The sequence below is a fragment of the Phyllostomus hastatus genome, unplaced genomic scaffold, assembly GCF_019186645.2.
Source record: "Phyllostomus hastatus isolate PE091 unplaced genomic scaffold, TTU_PhHast_1.1 phas_contig_86, whole genome shotgun sequence".
Taxonomy (NCBI): Eukaryota; Metazoa; Chordata; class Mammalia; order Chiroptera; family Phyllostomidae; genus Phyllostomus; species Phyllostomus hastatus.
In genome coordinates, this window is record NW_025333977.1 from 10,828,775 (window position 1) to 10,842,421 (window position 13,647).

The 13,647-nt window shown below is 39.8% G+C and overlaps 1 protein-coding gene and 1 long non-coding RNA gene across 7 annotated transcripts in view; one reads left to right on the forward strand and one right to left on the reverse strand.

Moving 5' to 3' along the window:
- Positions 1-7,914, forward strand: part of MME (membrane metalloendopeptidase) — a 91,963-nt gene extending 84,049 nt beyond the window's left edge. For all 6 annotated transcript variants that reach the window (XM_045851315.1, XM_045851316.1, XM_045851317.1 and 3 more), the window contains exon 23: positions 6,682-7,914. In XM_045851315.1, the coding sequence (XP_045707271.1) occupies positions 6,682-6,781 (100 nt within the window). In that variant the 3' untranslated portion in view covers positions 6,782-7,914. The remainder of the gene's footprint in view (positions 1-6,681) is intronic.
- Positions 7,033-13,647, reverse strand: part of LOC123827042 — a 30,986-nt gene continuing 24,371 nt past the window's right edge. Inside the window, exons 2-3 of the long non-coding RNA XR_006787166.1 lie at positions 9,413-9,533; positions 7,033-7,078 (exon numbers count right to left, since the gene is read on the reverse strand). This is a non-coding gene — a long non-coding RNA (uncharacterized LOC123827042). The remainder of the gene's footprint in view (positions 7,079-9,412; positions 9,534-13,647) is intronic.

Genomic DNA, 13,647 nt, shown 5'->3' on the forward strand with positions numbered 1-13,647 from the left:
TGCTAAGATTATCCAAATTAATTGCTTTTTAAGTGATAAGCAACAAAAGTCACTGGATCAATTGACATTATGGTTTATCCAAGTAACTTTTAGTTTCAGTTTTTTTAAATATTTATTTATCTTTAGAGAGGGGGAAACGAGGGAGAAAGAGAGGAAGAGAAACATCAACGTGTGGTTGCTTCTCTTGCACCCCCCTACTGGGGACCTGGCCAGCAACCCAGGCATGTGCCCTGACTGGGAATCAAACCAGCGACCTTTGGTTCACAGGTCGGCACTCAGTCCACTGAGCCACACTAGCCTGGGCAAGTTTCAGTTTTTTAAAAGGTTCTATTTATTTTTAGAGAGAGCAGATAGGAGGGAGAAAGAAAGTGAGAGAAACTTCCATGTGTGCAAGAAACATTAATCAATTTGCATGCCGCCAATCTAGGACCTGGCCGGCAACCCAGGCATGTGCCCTGACCGGGAATTGAACCGACAACCTTTAGGTTTGTGGGACGACGCCCAACCCACTGAGCCACACCAGTAAGGCCTAGTTTCAATGTTTAAAAGTTGCCTTTTTTTCTTACTGAAGTGTATGGAAGATATAAGAATCCAGTTCTCAGGATAATAGAGAGCAATTATAAGCTCACACATACCACCAACCACCATAACGATTGAATTAGTCAAAGCTCTGCCCTGCATATCCCCATGAACTAAAGCAAGTGTGTGTTAAAAACCTGACTGAATGTAAGTAATATTATTGTAATACCTGGTACATCTGGTGTCCTCTGAGAATGGGGATTGCAAATTAATTAATTTCTTGATAAGTGTGTCTCTTTAGTATTAACATTTTTATCTTAACCACTGGATTAAAATTTCTCTATTTAAAACACATTTTCTACCTTTCTGCCTTATTAATATGATATCCTGAACAAAACCTAAGCTTTTTTTTTGGACTATTGTTATGACTAATAGTTACAGTGTTACTGTTTATTAGTTTAGTGAAATCCTCAAAAGCTAGAGTGTGGGGAGCTATTTATTTCTACACTAAAAATAAAGTGTCACTAATGGTGATGCTTCTTGACTTTTTATTCTGGCTTTTTGTTAGAGTTTTTCTGTTTGTTTCTCCCCTAATTCTCTTTCCTATTACTTGATTGCCTGCTTCTGGCTGTACCCTTCTTCCCTTCTGATTGGCTCAGAAAACACATCCTTACACTTGTATGGTAAGAAATGACCACCAGCTTTCAAGTAAAAAACACTCGAATTCAATAAGAGGGTGGGGGGGCAAACAAAAACAGAAAAAGAAATAAATAAACCCAAAATTCCTTCCCCCAAAAAGAAACACTTGGACACCAACCATGGCCCTGCCATTTACAGATTGTTGCTTGGCCTCTGCATCTCAATTTCTTGATATATAAAATGAGGATTAAATTATCATGAGAGTTGCTAGAAGGATTAATGTTAGTGTTTCTGAAGTGCCTATTCCATATTTGTGTTTTGAAATTAGTACTAGAATTGGTTCTAAATAAGGAAGGCATGAACAGAATACAGATTTCTGTAAGGTATATGGACTTTGCGACACTCTGTGTTAGCTGACAGTCAGGGGCTGTTTGGTGTTCATTTCATATGTATGGGTAGTTCCGAATGTTAATAACCGGTGACTGGTTAAATTACATGTAGGTGAATATACAACTGTTTTCTACCACAAATTTATAAACCAAAAATAATTTTATTATAATTAATTGTAGCATTTTGTATTTGTAAAAATGTGCATTTACTATAATATGTAAAATTATTTGCAACTTTTATTTTCTTTGTTCTGACCAAAAAAAAGTCTCTCTGACTAATTTTCATTCATAATAAGAGAAGTATGTGTTGTTGATGTTTTTTAAAGGGTAAGTGGAATGCCAACCTTTTGTTAAGGAAATTATTTTCTCTGGAGGTAAAGAGATTTCCTTGGCAAAAGGTTGAGGTTGGGTTTAGTTTTGGAAACAGGCTATTTCCTGGCTGTACAAAGTAAAACATATTTTTTAAAGAACCTTAAAAACTAAGAGGCATTGAGTTACTATTGAAAAATTGTGTACAGTGGTTTATGTAGAAATTTCTGAAATAGAAGCAGTGTTTGTATTTTTATGCTTACACAGCTGCAGTATGAAAAACAAAAGGCAAATTATACTTGATGTAAAGCTGAATATATAAAAGCATTTGTTAGATCTAAGCTATAATTTTTTTAATTTTTTCTAACTGAAGTCTTATATACTTTAAAATGAGCTTCTAAAATATTAGTATTTAAAACAAAAACGTTTCCCCTTGATAGTCTAGAAATTGAATTTGCAATTTAATGACTTCTTTCAGTCACTTCAGGGACTGGTTATTATGATAATATTTACTATATAATCTATAAATGTGTTTAAAAAGTTATTTCGATATAATATTTCTACATAACATAGAAAGGTCTGGTAACTTTTTAAAGCAAACACAAATAGACAAAATGATACTGTGTGTACACTACCTAAATAGTAATGGTGCTAATTTAGATGCTTAGATTGTTTGATATTATTTTTCCAATCAGAAATAAAGGGCACTTTCCAAGGCTTAATTTCTAATACCTTTGAAAGAATATCCTTTCTAGTGTTTTATGCAGACATTTTCAAGTAATATAGCTATTTTTTCCTTACGATTCCATGATTTAGCATGCTTAAGTTAAACCTTCTTTGAAATACTGATGTTTTCTCCATTATAAATCTTAGCATTGGCTTCTTATATTTTGTAAATATCAGTGTGGACTTTGGTGAGCCTGGTAGAATTCCCATTAGTACTTGTTAAATCTTTAGCCCTTACCTAGAACTCTATTTAGGCATTTGTTTGTTTATCAATTTATAGTCAAACATATGCTGGTTAATGCGACCTTACTTTAAAAGAATCATGAGCATTAGTTAATGGTAAAGACTGGATAGTTTACTCATTAGTTAATCTTGTAGCCAAGTTATTCATTTAAAAGAACTAACCAAAGGTTGTCAGAGGACCCATTCATTACAAAAAGCTCATTCAGTTAATTGCAGACAGGAGTAGTCAAGTAAGTTATAGGATTAAAAAGTCCATTCTTGATCACATGATGTTCAACCCCAGAACTCATAGATTTTTTTTTGTTTTTATGTTTTCCAGGTTTATTGGGAAATAACTGACATACTTCACTATATAAGTTTAAGGCATATGACATGATTATTTGATTTACATATATTATGAAATGATTACCACAATAGGTTCACCTAACATCCATAACTGTTTGTACCCTTTTGACTGCTTTCTTCCAATCCCACCTCCCCGCCCTCCACCGATAGATGTTTTTAACATAAGTGACTATTTGTCATGGGAATAAACAGCAGCAGTTCAATAAAATTTATGTAATGAAATAAAAATTTCAAGTAAACCACTTTAAGAAATAATATTAATGAAATACGATTCCACTTGTCCCACTCTTAAAGAAAGGATTCATTTTTTTATTAATAATGTATCCACTTTTTGAAATAGAATACTATGTCATCCATCCAAAGACTCAATGTGATAAGCAGCTGAGCAATAACTAGACTCCTGGGAAAGTAAATAAAGCCCCGGTATGTTGACCTAATGATTCAGAATCAAAGTAAGTGAGGCTTTGGCTGCAAAGAGAGGAGGTGGACGGAGACGGAGAGCGGAGCGTGCGTTAGGCTGAGTGCCGTTGCATGGTTAACTCCTCGTGATGTTTTGTGAAGGCTTTCTTGCGTGGGGGGGTGGCTTTTTTCTTTTTAATTTCCTTACAGTCTTTAAGAGAATGATAGACTAAGTCATGGGTTGGGACATTTTTGCTGAAGCACTTGCCCGTATGATTATATCTTAACGAGCAATCCTTTGATGCCTCGACTCTAAATCGCTTTTCCGTCAGTCCGTCCGGGAGCTTGCCTCCTCAGTTTGGGGGACACTCAGGCCACTGTGGTGACCATCCCCTGGCCAGGGTACGGGGCTTTCCAAAGCGGGGAAGGGATTGCATTAAATGAATCAAAGCTCTCTGGACAGAGTCCCTGAGCCTAGAACCCAAAACACTGACGATCTATACAAATCCTTCATGTCCAAATCTTTTTATTCCTACTACATGAGTCATTTTAAACCATATATCAAGTGAATTTGTTCTGAGCTTCCAAATGTAAGAAATGACATACTTTTATTATTACTTTTACATCAAATTAACTCAAGCTCTAAGCTCCCACCCTAAGCAGGAGGGGAGAGATGTAATTTCAGTAGTTTTCAGTGTGCTCCTTGCCAGGGTCCTTCAGGAGTCCAAAGGCATCACGTGAGCTGAGAAGTGAGGGAACAGGCTCTGCATGTGCGCCCCACGGTGGTCACTGCAGACATCCCCGCCGTCCCAGGGCTCCCTCTGACGTCAGGTGGCTCCATCTCCTCCCAGTGGTCACGGGCAAGGGCCACAGGAGCCACTGCTGTCGATGCTCGGCCCCTGACAGCCGCAGCCCACCCTGTCGGAGGTCCCCTCAGGCCCTGGCTCAGGCTGGAGTTGTGCCCTGGCACTCACACGCTTGCCCTTTCTGGGCCCCCTCCTGCTCTGGGGGGTGAGCCAAGCTTCTCCCTCTCAAGCGCATTGATAGATGTAAGTGCTTCAGCTCTGGCTTCCCTCCCTCCTCAACCTCCAACCCCAGGCCCATACCGGAAAGATTCCTGCTCCTTTTAATCTTTGGGACTCCTAGAGGTGACCCAAGACCCAAAAAGTTTGCTTCCTCCCTGAAGCATAGGGGAGCTGTGGGGGGGTGGGGGCGGGGGTTGAGAGATAGCTGATGTGGTACTGGGAAGTCAGACTTTGAGAAATGCAATGTGGAGAATAGGGATGCGGAACTTTCTCTCCATCCTACTTGGTCCACAGTAGCCAAAAAATAAACAACGAAAATCCTAATCAGTGCTTTTCTTCATAATGCATTATTACTCCTAGACGTGTAAGCACCAGGATTGGGCGACAGGATCACTTGTCTGGTGTGCGTGGAGTCCTGCAGTTTGCAAAGCACTTCCCCAGGCTTTGGGGTGCAGCAGGAGCAAGGGGGACGTAGTGCTTGGCCTCCTAGAGACCACGGTGCTGTGGGGACATCAGTGGTGACGCCAGGAAGTAAAGCAGAGCAAAGCACTGTAAACTGTGATGAGAGCTGTGACAGGGCTGGTACAGGTGGGAGGAACTGATTCGGATAGCATTTGAAGAAAGCCTCTGAGGTGTTCAAGCACAGGCTTGAAGGCTGAGAGCGAATGGGCCATGGGGCCGCTGGAGGTCGATTTCTCAGCAGGCGCAGGAGCAGCAGACCCTGGACAGGGAAGGAGCTTGGCCATTCTGAGCTCCTTGGATTGGAAAGTAGGTCAGTATCCTTTGAGCCGAAGGAGGAACGGGAAAAGAAACGCACCACGAGGAAGACGCCGGGAGGGTAGGCTGGAGCCATCACGATGTTGGAGACCATAGTGAGGAGGTTGAATTTCAGGCTCCTGGAAGATTTTAAGGAAGGGAATGATGGAGTTTGATCTAAATTTTCAAGATCACTCTGTCTGCTGAGTGGAGGATGAGCTCCAGCGGGGAGACATGCTCAGATTTGTAGGAGTTAACACATCTGCTGTGTGTGGACGTCTCAGTGCTCCACTCGCCTCCTCCCAGCCCAGGGCGGGCCTGGCGATGTGGGAAGAGAAGGGCAGGAGCCAGGTCAGGGCTGGTGGGAAAACGTCACCTCTGCATCGTCATGACACTGACCCGCCTCTCCCCTCGGACGCTACTCCGTGCCAACAGTGGGTCGGACACTGTTGTTCTTGCCCCGTGGGGTCAAAATAAGAAGATAGTGGCATTTTGCCAGCCCTTTCCAGTTATTCAGGCTGGATCCAGCTTCTGATATTTATGGAATTCTTTTAGAAAAAAAAAGAAAATATTTGTTGTCTTCCCTATTAAATCAAATCAACAAATATCTATTTAAAGTCTGTTATATTTCAGTTACTATGTGAGCTCTTTCAAGGATATCATGAAATTTCATAATTTTATTCTTTGACCAAACTCTACTGATATTAACTGCAATTCCAAATATGAGTTATGCATTTATTTTACAAATGTGTAGAGAATGTTTATAAATTAACTACCCGTAATAACCTTAAGATGCAGGTACTATTATTATATGCATTTTACAGAAAAGAAAACTAAGCCAGAGAGAGGCTAAATAAATACAATGCATAACCAGGATTTAAACCACACCAAACGCCTTTAAAATCTGTTGTGTTATGTTTTATACTTTGTTACCTTTTTATTTAAAAAATCTATTTATTAGCTCTGGCTGGTGTGGCTCAGTGGATTGAGTGCTGGATTGCAAACCTAAGGATTGCCAGTTCGATTCCCAGTCAGGACACGTGCCTGGGTTACAGGCCAGGTCCCTAGTAAAGGGTGCATGAGAGGTAACCACACATTTGATGTTTCTCTCCCTCTCTTTCTCCCTCCCTTCCCTTCTCTCTAAAAATAAATAAATAAAAATAAACAAATCTGTCAATGAGAAGAATGGACTCATTCTACCAGTTCTTTTTTTTTTTTAACTGTAAACTCCAAATTCACTCACTTGGCCTACATAGAGAAATGCTATAGCACTCCCACATGCTGTGGACATGAGTATCAAATGCTGATGGTGACTTCTGTTTGTTTCACAGGATTATTGGGACTTTGCAGAACTCCCCTGAGTTTTCAGAAGCTTTCCATTGCCCCAAGAATACGTACATGAATCCCGAAAAGAAATGCCGAGTTTGGTGATCTTCAGATGAGGTGTTGCAGCCCTTGGCCAGACTTCTCAACACCACGGCACTGGGGACTCTGTCCATCCAAGAGAGGGGGCCACAGAGGTCCCTGTTATTACATGGGGGTAATTAACAGAGACAAGAGCATCACAACAAAAATGAAGTTAGGTTATTTTGGAAAAGGAGTGGAGGGAGGAGGGTGTCTAATGTCTATCAAGTCAGTCATTTCTCACTGTACAAACTGCTTAATCTCTCAAGATAGAATTACCGTTCGCTTCTGTTTCTCCTATCTTCTGCCAGTTTGACGTTGTCTCTTGAAAACAGTGTTAACCATCATGCAGAGCAGGGTTTCCAGTCCGAGGGAGAAGGGAGAGGTCGAAGAGGACAGTTGTCAGCAAAAGCACGTCAACAACATGAGTTAAAAACACCTTGTCGAAGTACTTATTTGCACTTTTATTTGCAACATTTATGCTCCTTCAGATCTCTTCCAAAGAATTCTTACACATATCGGGGCCTTGGGGCTTACATAGTTTCAAGCTACCATTTCCAGCCACCAGCTTATTCATTCTGCGGTCATTTTAATTTGAGCCCCTAAGGCTAAAATCAATGTCTAAAACTCTCTTTTGTTGTACCTGTTTGGACTGATACTGAGATTCTTAAGGCTCCCTGCAGTTTTTTAAGCGATTTCTTGTTCTCTCCCTCTCTCAAAACTTGGTCTTTTTAAGAGATTTGTAGTAATGTATAAATAATAATTTTTATATTTAATTGTTAACTACATTTATGACTAAGTAATTGTTATTATTATTAATCCTTGAGTACTGAAGTTTCAGACTGAGATAAATAGTTAATGAACCACGGTCTGTAAAGTGATGTACAGATGAACATTAGAGACTTTTTAAACTTATAAATCATATTGATGACAAGCTTTATGTACAAACTTGGGGTTAAAATTGCCATTGCACAGTCGTCTAAAGATACATAAGACTTGTGGTTTACAAGCAGGATTTCCAGAATTAACTCTGTCCCTAAGGTGGCTATAATAAAAGGGCAAAACTGCATCTATGTAGCTCTGCATCTCCTTCTCTTTTCAGATTTGTCATATGATGGAAATATTTTGATAATAAATTACAATTGTGAGCCCATTACTCACTCAGGTTGTTGTGCCAGCCTTCTAGCTTTGGAACGTGATTTTTTAATAGACGTTTGCGCCTCCGTCTCCAACAGACCTGCTCCTAAAATTTTAACTTGCATCGAGTTCTGGAAGGGGACCCTTCAGTCCCTGATAGGAACTCAGCTTTTGAGGCTTTTACGTTCTTCTCTTTTCCTGTCCTGTTCACTACTTTAGTTCATTTCATTACTTGATTAATAATTTACAAAAGAGATGCACTTCTCAAATCTGTACTTTTCCTAACAAAACATGAAAGTGAGGATGTCGTGTTTTTCTGTTTGTTGGTTTTCCTGCTTCTTGAAAAATGACCATTTACCTTTTTTAACACACGTTATTGAAATACAACATATATACGAACATTTCATGAAGCGTAAGTGTACAGTTCAGTTCCTCCAACTAGAAACCCCTTCTCCCAACCACCACGTAACTCCTCCAGGACAACAACTGCCCTCACTACTAGTGTCACACACAAGTTTTGCCTGTCTTTGTCCTTTATGTAAGTAGAATCAATCAGCATTTGTTCTTTTGCAGCTGGCTTCTCTCACGCAACATTACGTTTGTGAGATTCATCTGTCCTTTTGCATTTGATTGTGGATCCTACATTCTCATTGCTGAATGATATTCTAGTTTGTAACCACCCTACAATTCATCCATGCCATTCTTGATAGCACTTGTGAAGTTTCCAATTTGGGACTGTTATGAACATGAATGCATATTACTTGAGATTTTGATGGGCTCATTTCCACAAGTCCTTCCTAAAGTTATTATGAATATTGAACACGTAATTTCAAACTTCAAAAGTGGATATGCTTATGCCTTTTCCCTTGACACGACCACCATTACCATGGATAATTTAAAATACACTTATGTAGATATTTTCCTTAACTGAAAACATATCTAAATAATATTAGTAGCTGGAGGAATGGGAGTACCCAGCTCTGAAAAGAATAACTATCTTTGAATCATTTCATGTCTATCTTGTCCAAACGACTAAATAACCAGAAATGAAGAGTGACTATTGCAAATAATGATATGCCTTAAGCCCTGGCTGTTGTAGTTCAATGGATTGAGCCCCAGCCTGCAAACCAAAGGGTCACCAGTTCGATTCCCAGTGAAGGCACATGCCTGGGTTGCAAGCCAGGTCCCAAGTAGGGGAGCACATGAGAGGCAACCACACATGGATATTTCTCTCCCTCTCTTTCTCCTTTTCCCATCCCCGCTCTCTAAAAATAAATAAATAAAATCTCTTAAAAAAAGACACTACACTTGCCACTGCTAGCTCTTTAAAATGTAAGCCTGCTATCTATATGGAGGGATTTGAGTGACACTTTCAGTGGGGGACAGGCACCTCTCCAGTTGCTGGATCTCTTTTCTCTAGAAATATCAGATTTTCTGAGGCGAAGGGACAGACCAAAGTCAGAAGACCAGTGCCTCCCGATCCCCCATCACTAACCGTTGTTGAGTTGTGTGGGGACTTACGGTTTCTCTTGGCCTCCCCCAATCAGCTGGAGTTGTCCCATCAGATAAAATCCATCTGTAATCTCACACATAAGTCCAATTGTACCACGGCTGACTCCTGGTCAAAGACAGACTCTAAAAGCTGACACAAAGAGACACAGATCAGGGACCTGCATAATTCAGGGATGAGGATGGGAAGTTCTCCGACACCATGCTAAGGAGTCTGCCTCCATGCTGCCATGCCCATGTGGATTCTAGGTGCAAGGCAGAAAAAAGGCTATCCTGGGAGGAGATTTCTTTCTTATTCTAATCCTGTTTTGCCACTAATAGCAAGGGGACCATGGGCATTAGATCTGTTTGCTTGGGCCTTTGCTTTTCCTTCCTGAAATGAAAGAGAATTAGATCCTATCAGCAGTTCCCAGCAAGAGATGGAGAATGTCTCCAATGCTGCCTTGCTTGTAATCTCTCCCTCAGTTAAGAACCACTGGGTAAAATAATCCCAAAACTCCTATGCAAATGCCTGGATCTCAATAGACCACATGACTGTCCAAAGAAAAGGATCAAAGCTTTATTGAGTTAGGGTCTGTGCAGTTCTTACAGTTTTCCCAAAAGCCTTAATTCTTCCTGTCGTCACAGGTGGAGTTCTCAAAGTAGAAGATAATTTAGAAATAAGACTCCACCCCGTCAAAGATGGAAAATCAGAAAGTTTTATCAGGTTTCATCCAATCTCAAAAATACAAAAATGAAAACAAATATTTTTCATACTATGCTTCTAGGCCTAGTCAGTCCTGTTCTGGCTGCTTCCTCGCCCCCGTGTAAACCTCCATAGCAGTTATGTCTTCAAAACTGTTGAGGTCAAATGGAGTCTTTGTCTAAGAAATATTACATATCCTGCTAGCTTGGAATCAAATCTTTTTAAATTGAATGATATTAACCATTTTACCAGTATTTTCTCATTTTTACCAACCCATTCTTCCAAAGATAACATAGTTCTCTGATCTGATTTCTTTTCAAAAGTTCAGTGAAAAGGTTGCCAAATGCTGTGGGCAGTCGCAGGCATAATCAGATAACCTGAGCAGACACCAAAAGTGATTTTGTGCACTGTCCCTGGACAGAGGAACTTGACTTTCGGTTGATCAGGTGAAGAGAGGGGTCACCTGTGACTGGCATCAAAGTGGCCCATGTTTATTGCATTGTAATCTCTTCTTCAGTAATGTCTTAATTTCAGCGCCTTTGCATTTCACCTTTCGTCTAAAACAGTGAGAGATACTACTGTCGTTTTCAATCTCGTAGCCAAACTATTACGCTTCTGTTTTTCATTTGACAAAGCAGGCCCTCCAGGTGTGCAGGGGAAGCCTGGCAGAAAAACGAGCGGTGGCTCCACAGGAAACGATGGGCCCTCGGCCTGGGCCCTGTAGAGAGGCTAGGCAGTCTAGCCATTGTGACTATTCTTTACGTTTCTGGATCCTCTTTCTACCCAGAAGCCAACAATAATTTTTTCAGGTATCCTCCATTTTAACATCTGATTCTACTTCTTTAAATGTACTTGCTGTCGTCATTGATCTCATCACCTCAGTTATAATGCATCTTAAAAGTTTGCTCTGTGTCCAGGAAAACAAAAATGGGGCCCAGTACCTGGATTAGCATTACCTTGGTGTAAACCCCTCAGCGCACCTGCTGTCAATGTCCTGTCCCCCAAATTACAGCATCAAGTATGGAGTGCTAAAATGTTTACTGTAGTTTAAACTATAATATCAAAGAAATGGGGAGGGAAAACTAAATAGCAAAAGACACATTTGTTCGAAGAAAATATGAAAGGAATGCAATGTTGAATATGCATTATGATTTGAATTATGTTACAGTATCGTCACATGGAAAAAAGGGTTGGAAAATATATGCCAAAAATTAATAGGGAATATCTTTGACGGGTGGTATATAGGTGATTCTTATTCCCTTCTTTCCCCTGCATTTCAAATATTTCTATGAGCTGAAACATTACATTTTAAAAGTCATCTGAAGGTGTTATTTGGAAGAAAGGAGGAAGTAAGGGAGAAAAGATGGAAGGGAAATGAAGGGGAAACTTGACAAAAAAAAATGAAACATAATTCCGTTGAATTTAGGATGTATTCACTTATTTGAGAAGCTATTCAGCTTGGTACCCTAAGGCATCCAGTCCGTGGAGTGCGGTTGGCAGCTCTCCCCCACCCCCAACGGGCCAGACCTCCGTTTTATGAGGCAGCTTCGATACACACTGCCTCCCACAGAGCAGGGGAATTTCAGCACGTCCTGCTGGCTGTGCTTAAATGGTTCTGTGAGAACAAAGCATGTATTTCTAGAGGGGTTTTGGGTTTGGGTTTTGGGTTTGGGGTTTCAGGTTTTTATTTCTAAAAATGCTGAAGGAGGAACTGATCTAGGCACACTGGTCTACCTGGTGCTCCTCCATACAAAACCCAAGTACATGCTGAACCCTGAAGAAGGTTAAGAATACAGCCTGTAACTGTGAAACAGAAGCCAGCAAATCACAGTGAGCAGACCTAAACGTTCCACCTGGTAGGCACTGCCATTTCCGGGGGCTCAGATGCTAAAAGTTAGAGGTTGAGCATGGAGGAAGCAGCAGGACACAGCTAATCCCAGCTAATCCCTGCTTATATACGCTGAGTTTTCACTTTGGTTGCAAACGTGAAAGTCAAACTTATTCTGGGTTAGCCAGAACTGGGGGTTTTTTTGTGCCACCCTACCAAACATGGGCACAGGTGAGTAAGGACCCTCTTTCCGAGTGTCATCTGGACTGCGCAGGCTGCCTTTCTCCAAAAGAGAGCCAAGATGGCCAACCACACCTAGGCTCAGAGATTCTCTGCTTCCTTCCCAGGGGAAGGACAGGCTCGAACTGCAGTCTCTGAAATCCTAGAGAAACCCAATTGGCCCTTTGAAGAAACATGCCTACCCCTGTGAAAAGGGCAGGAGGAAGTGATAAGGTTGTAGACGTTATGATCGTTGATTCCCTATGGAGTCAGAGAGGGGTAGTTCAAAAGAAGGAAAGCACCATTCCTAGAAGAGAGAGGTTAAAAAAAAAAAAACAGATGGCTTCACACCAGTAATACCAGATACTTCTTAAATGCTTTGCAAAACATTTCAGTTTGGATTACATTGTGTTTATTAAAATTTTAATGTAATTTTAATTTTGGGCAACTAAGAGGAAGACATTATACATGTTAGTTAAATTTATTATTTAAGAAACTTAAAAATTATTAACAAAAAAGGGTGGAAAGGAAAAGAAATAATGTTTATTTTTATTGTGAGTGAGGCACATAATTTAGGTCATTTGTATACTTTCCATTTAATATAACTAAACTATGAGTTAATATTAATAACCCTGATTTAACAGATACTGAATTTGCATTTCACAGAGGTTAGCTGATTTGTCCAAATTCATACAGTAAAGGACAAGGCCAGGGACCAAACAAAAGTATGTTGAAGTACAAAACCTACATAAATTTACCATCAAAGCTCTCCATATAAAATGCATGTAGGTCAACTTATTTGTAGGTAGTCATTTCTAAAACATATATCTTTTAAGAAAAATAAATGAAAAACACATTTTCCAACTTTTATTCCTTTACCTAAGCCTTTATTATTTGTAAAAGAACATTAAATATTTCAAATGATTATACTAGTAAACACTTATGTTCAAGGTACTTTATTAGAGGCAAAAATAATAATAGCTCAAAAAGAAAAAAAGAGAAAAGCAAGGTAAAGTAATATTCTTTGGCTTGTCACTACACTTATCCAGTATATCCATTCACTTATTCACTCATGAAAACATCGGTTACTTCTTGTATAATATACAGTAATATGCAATATCACACATTAAAGGGCCTATTAGAAGATTAACTTCTATTAGATCCACTAGAAGAAAAAAACAAATGAAAATCACTGGCCTTTAAATATAGTAGAAACATTAAAAATACATGCAAATAAATATAGCTGAATGTGTGATGTGCCAGGAGATAAAAGAAAAAAATTGAGAATAAAGAGGAATTCTGTTTCCTAGCAGGCCAAAGACATTCTACAGGAAGTAACACTTAAGTAGCATTTGACAGTATGGATGGGATCTTGACAATCAGAGAAGGAAATGAGGAAATATTTTTGGCTAAGTATCTCCTATTCAAAATTAGGCAACAGAGTTAGAACTCCACAGTTACTTTGTGGAGCAATGCTAGCTCTGGAAAAACAGCAAAGGGAGCATACACTCCATT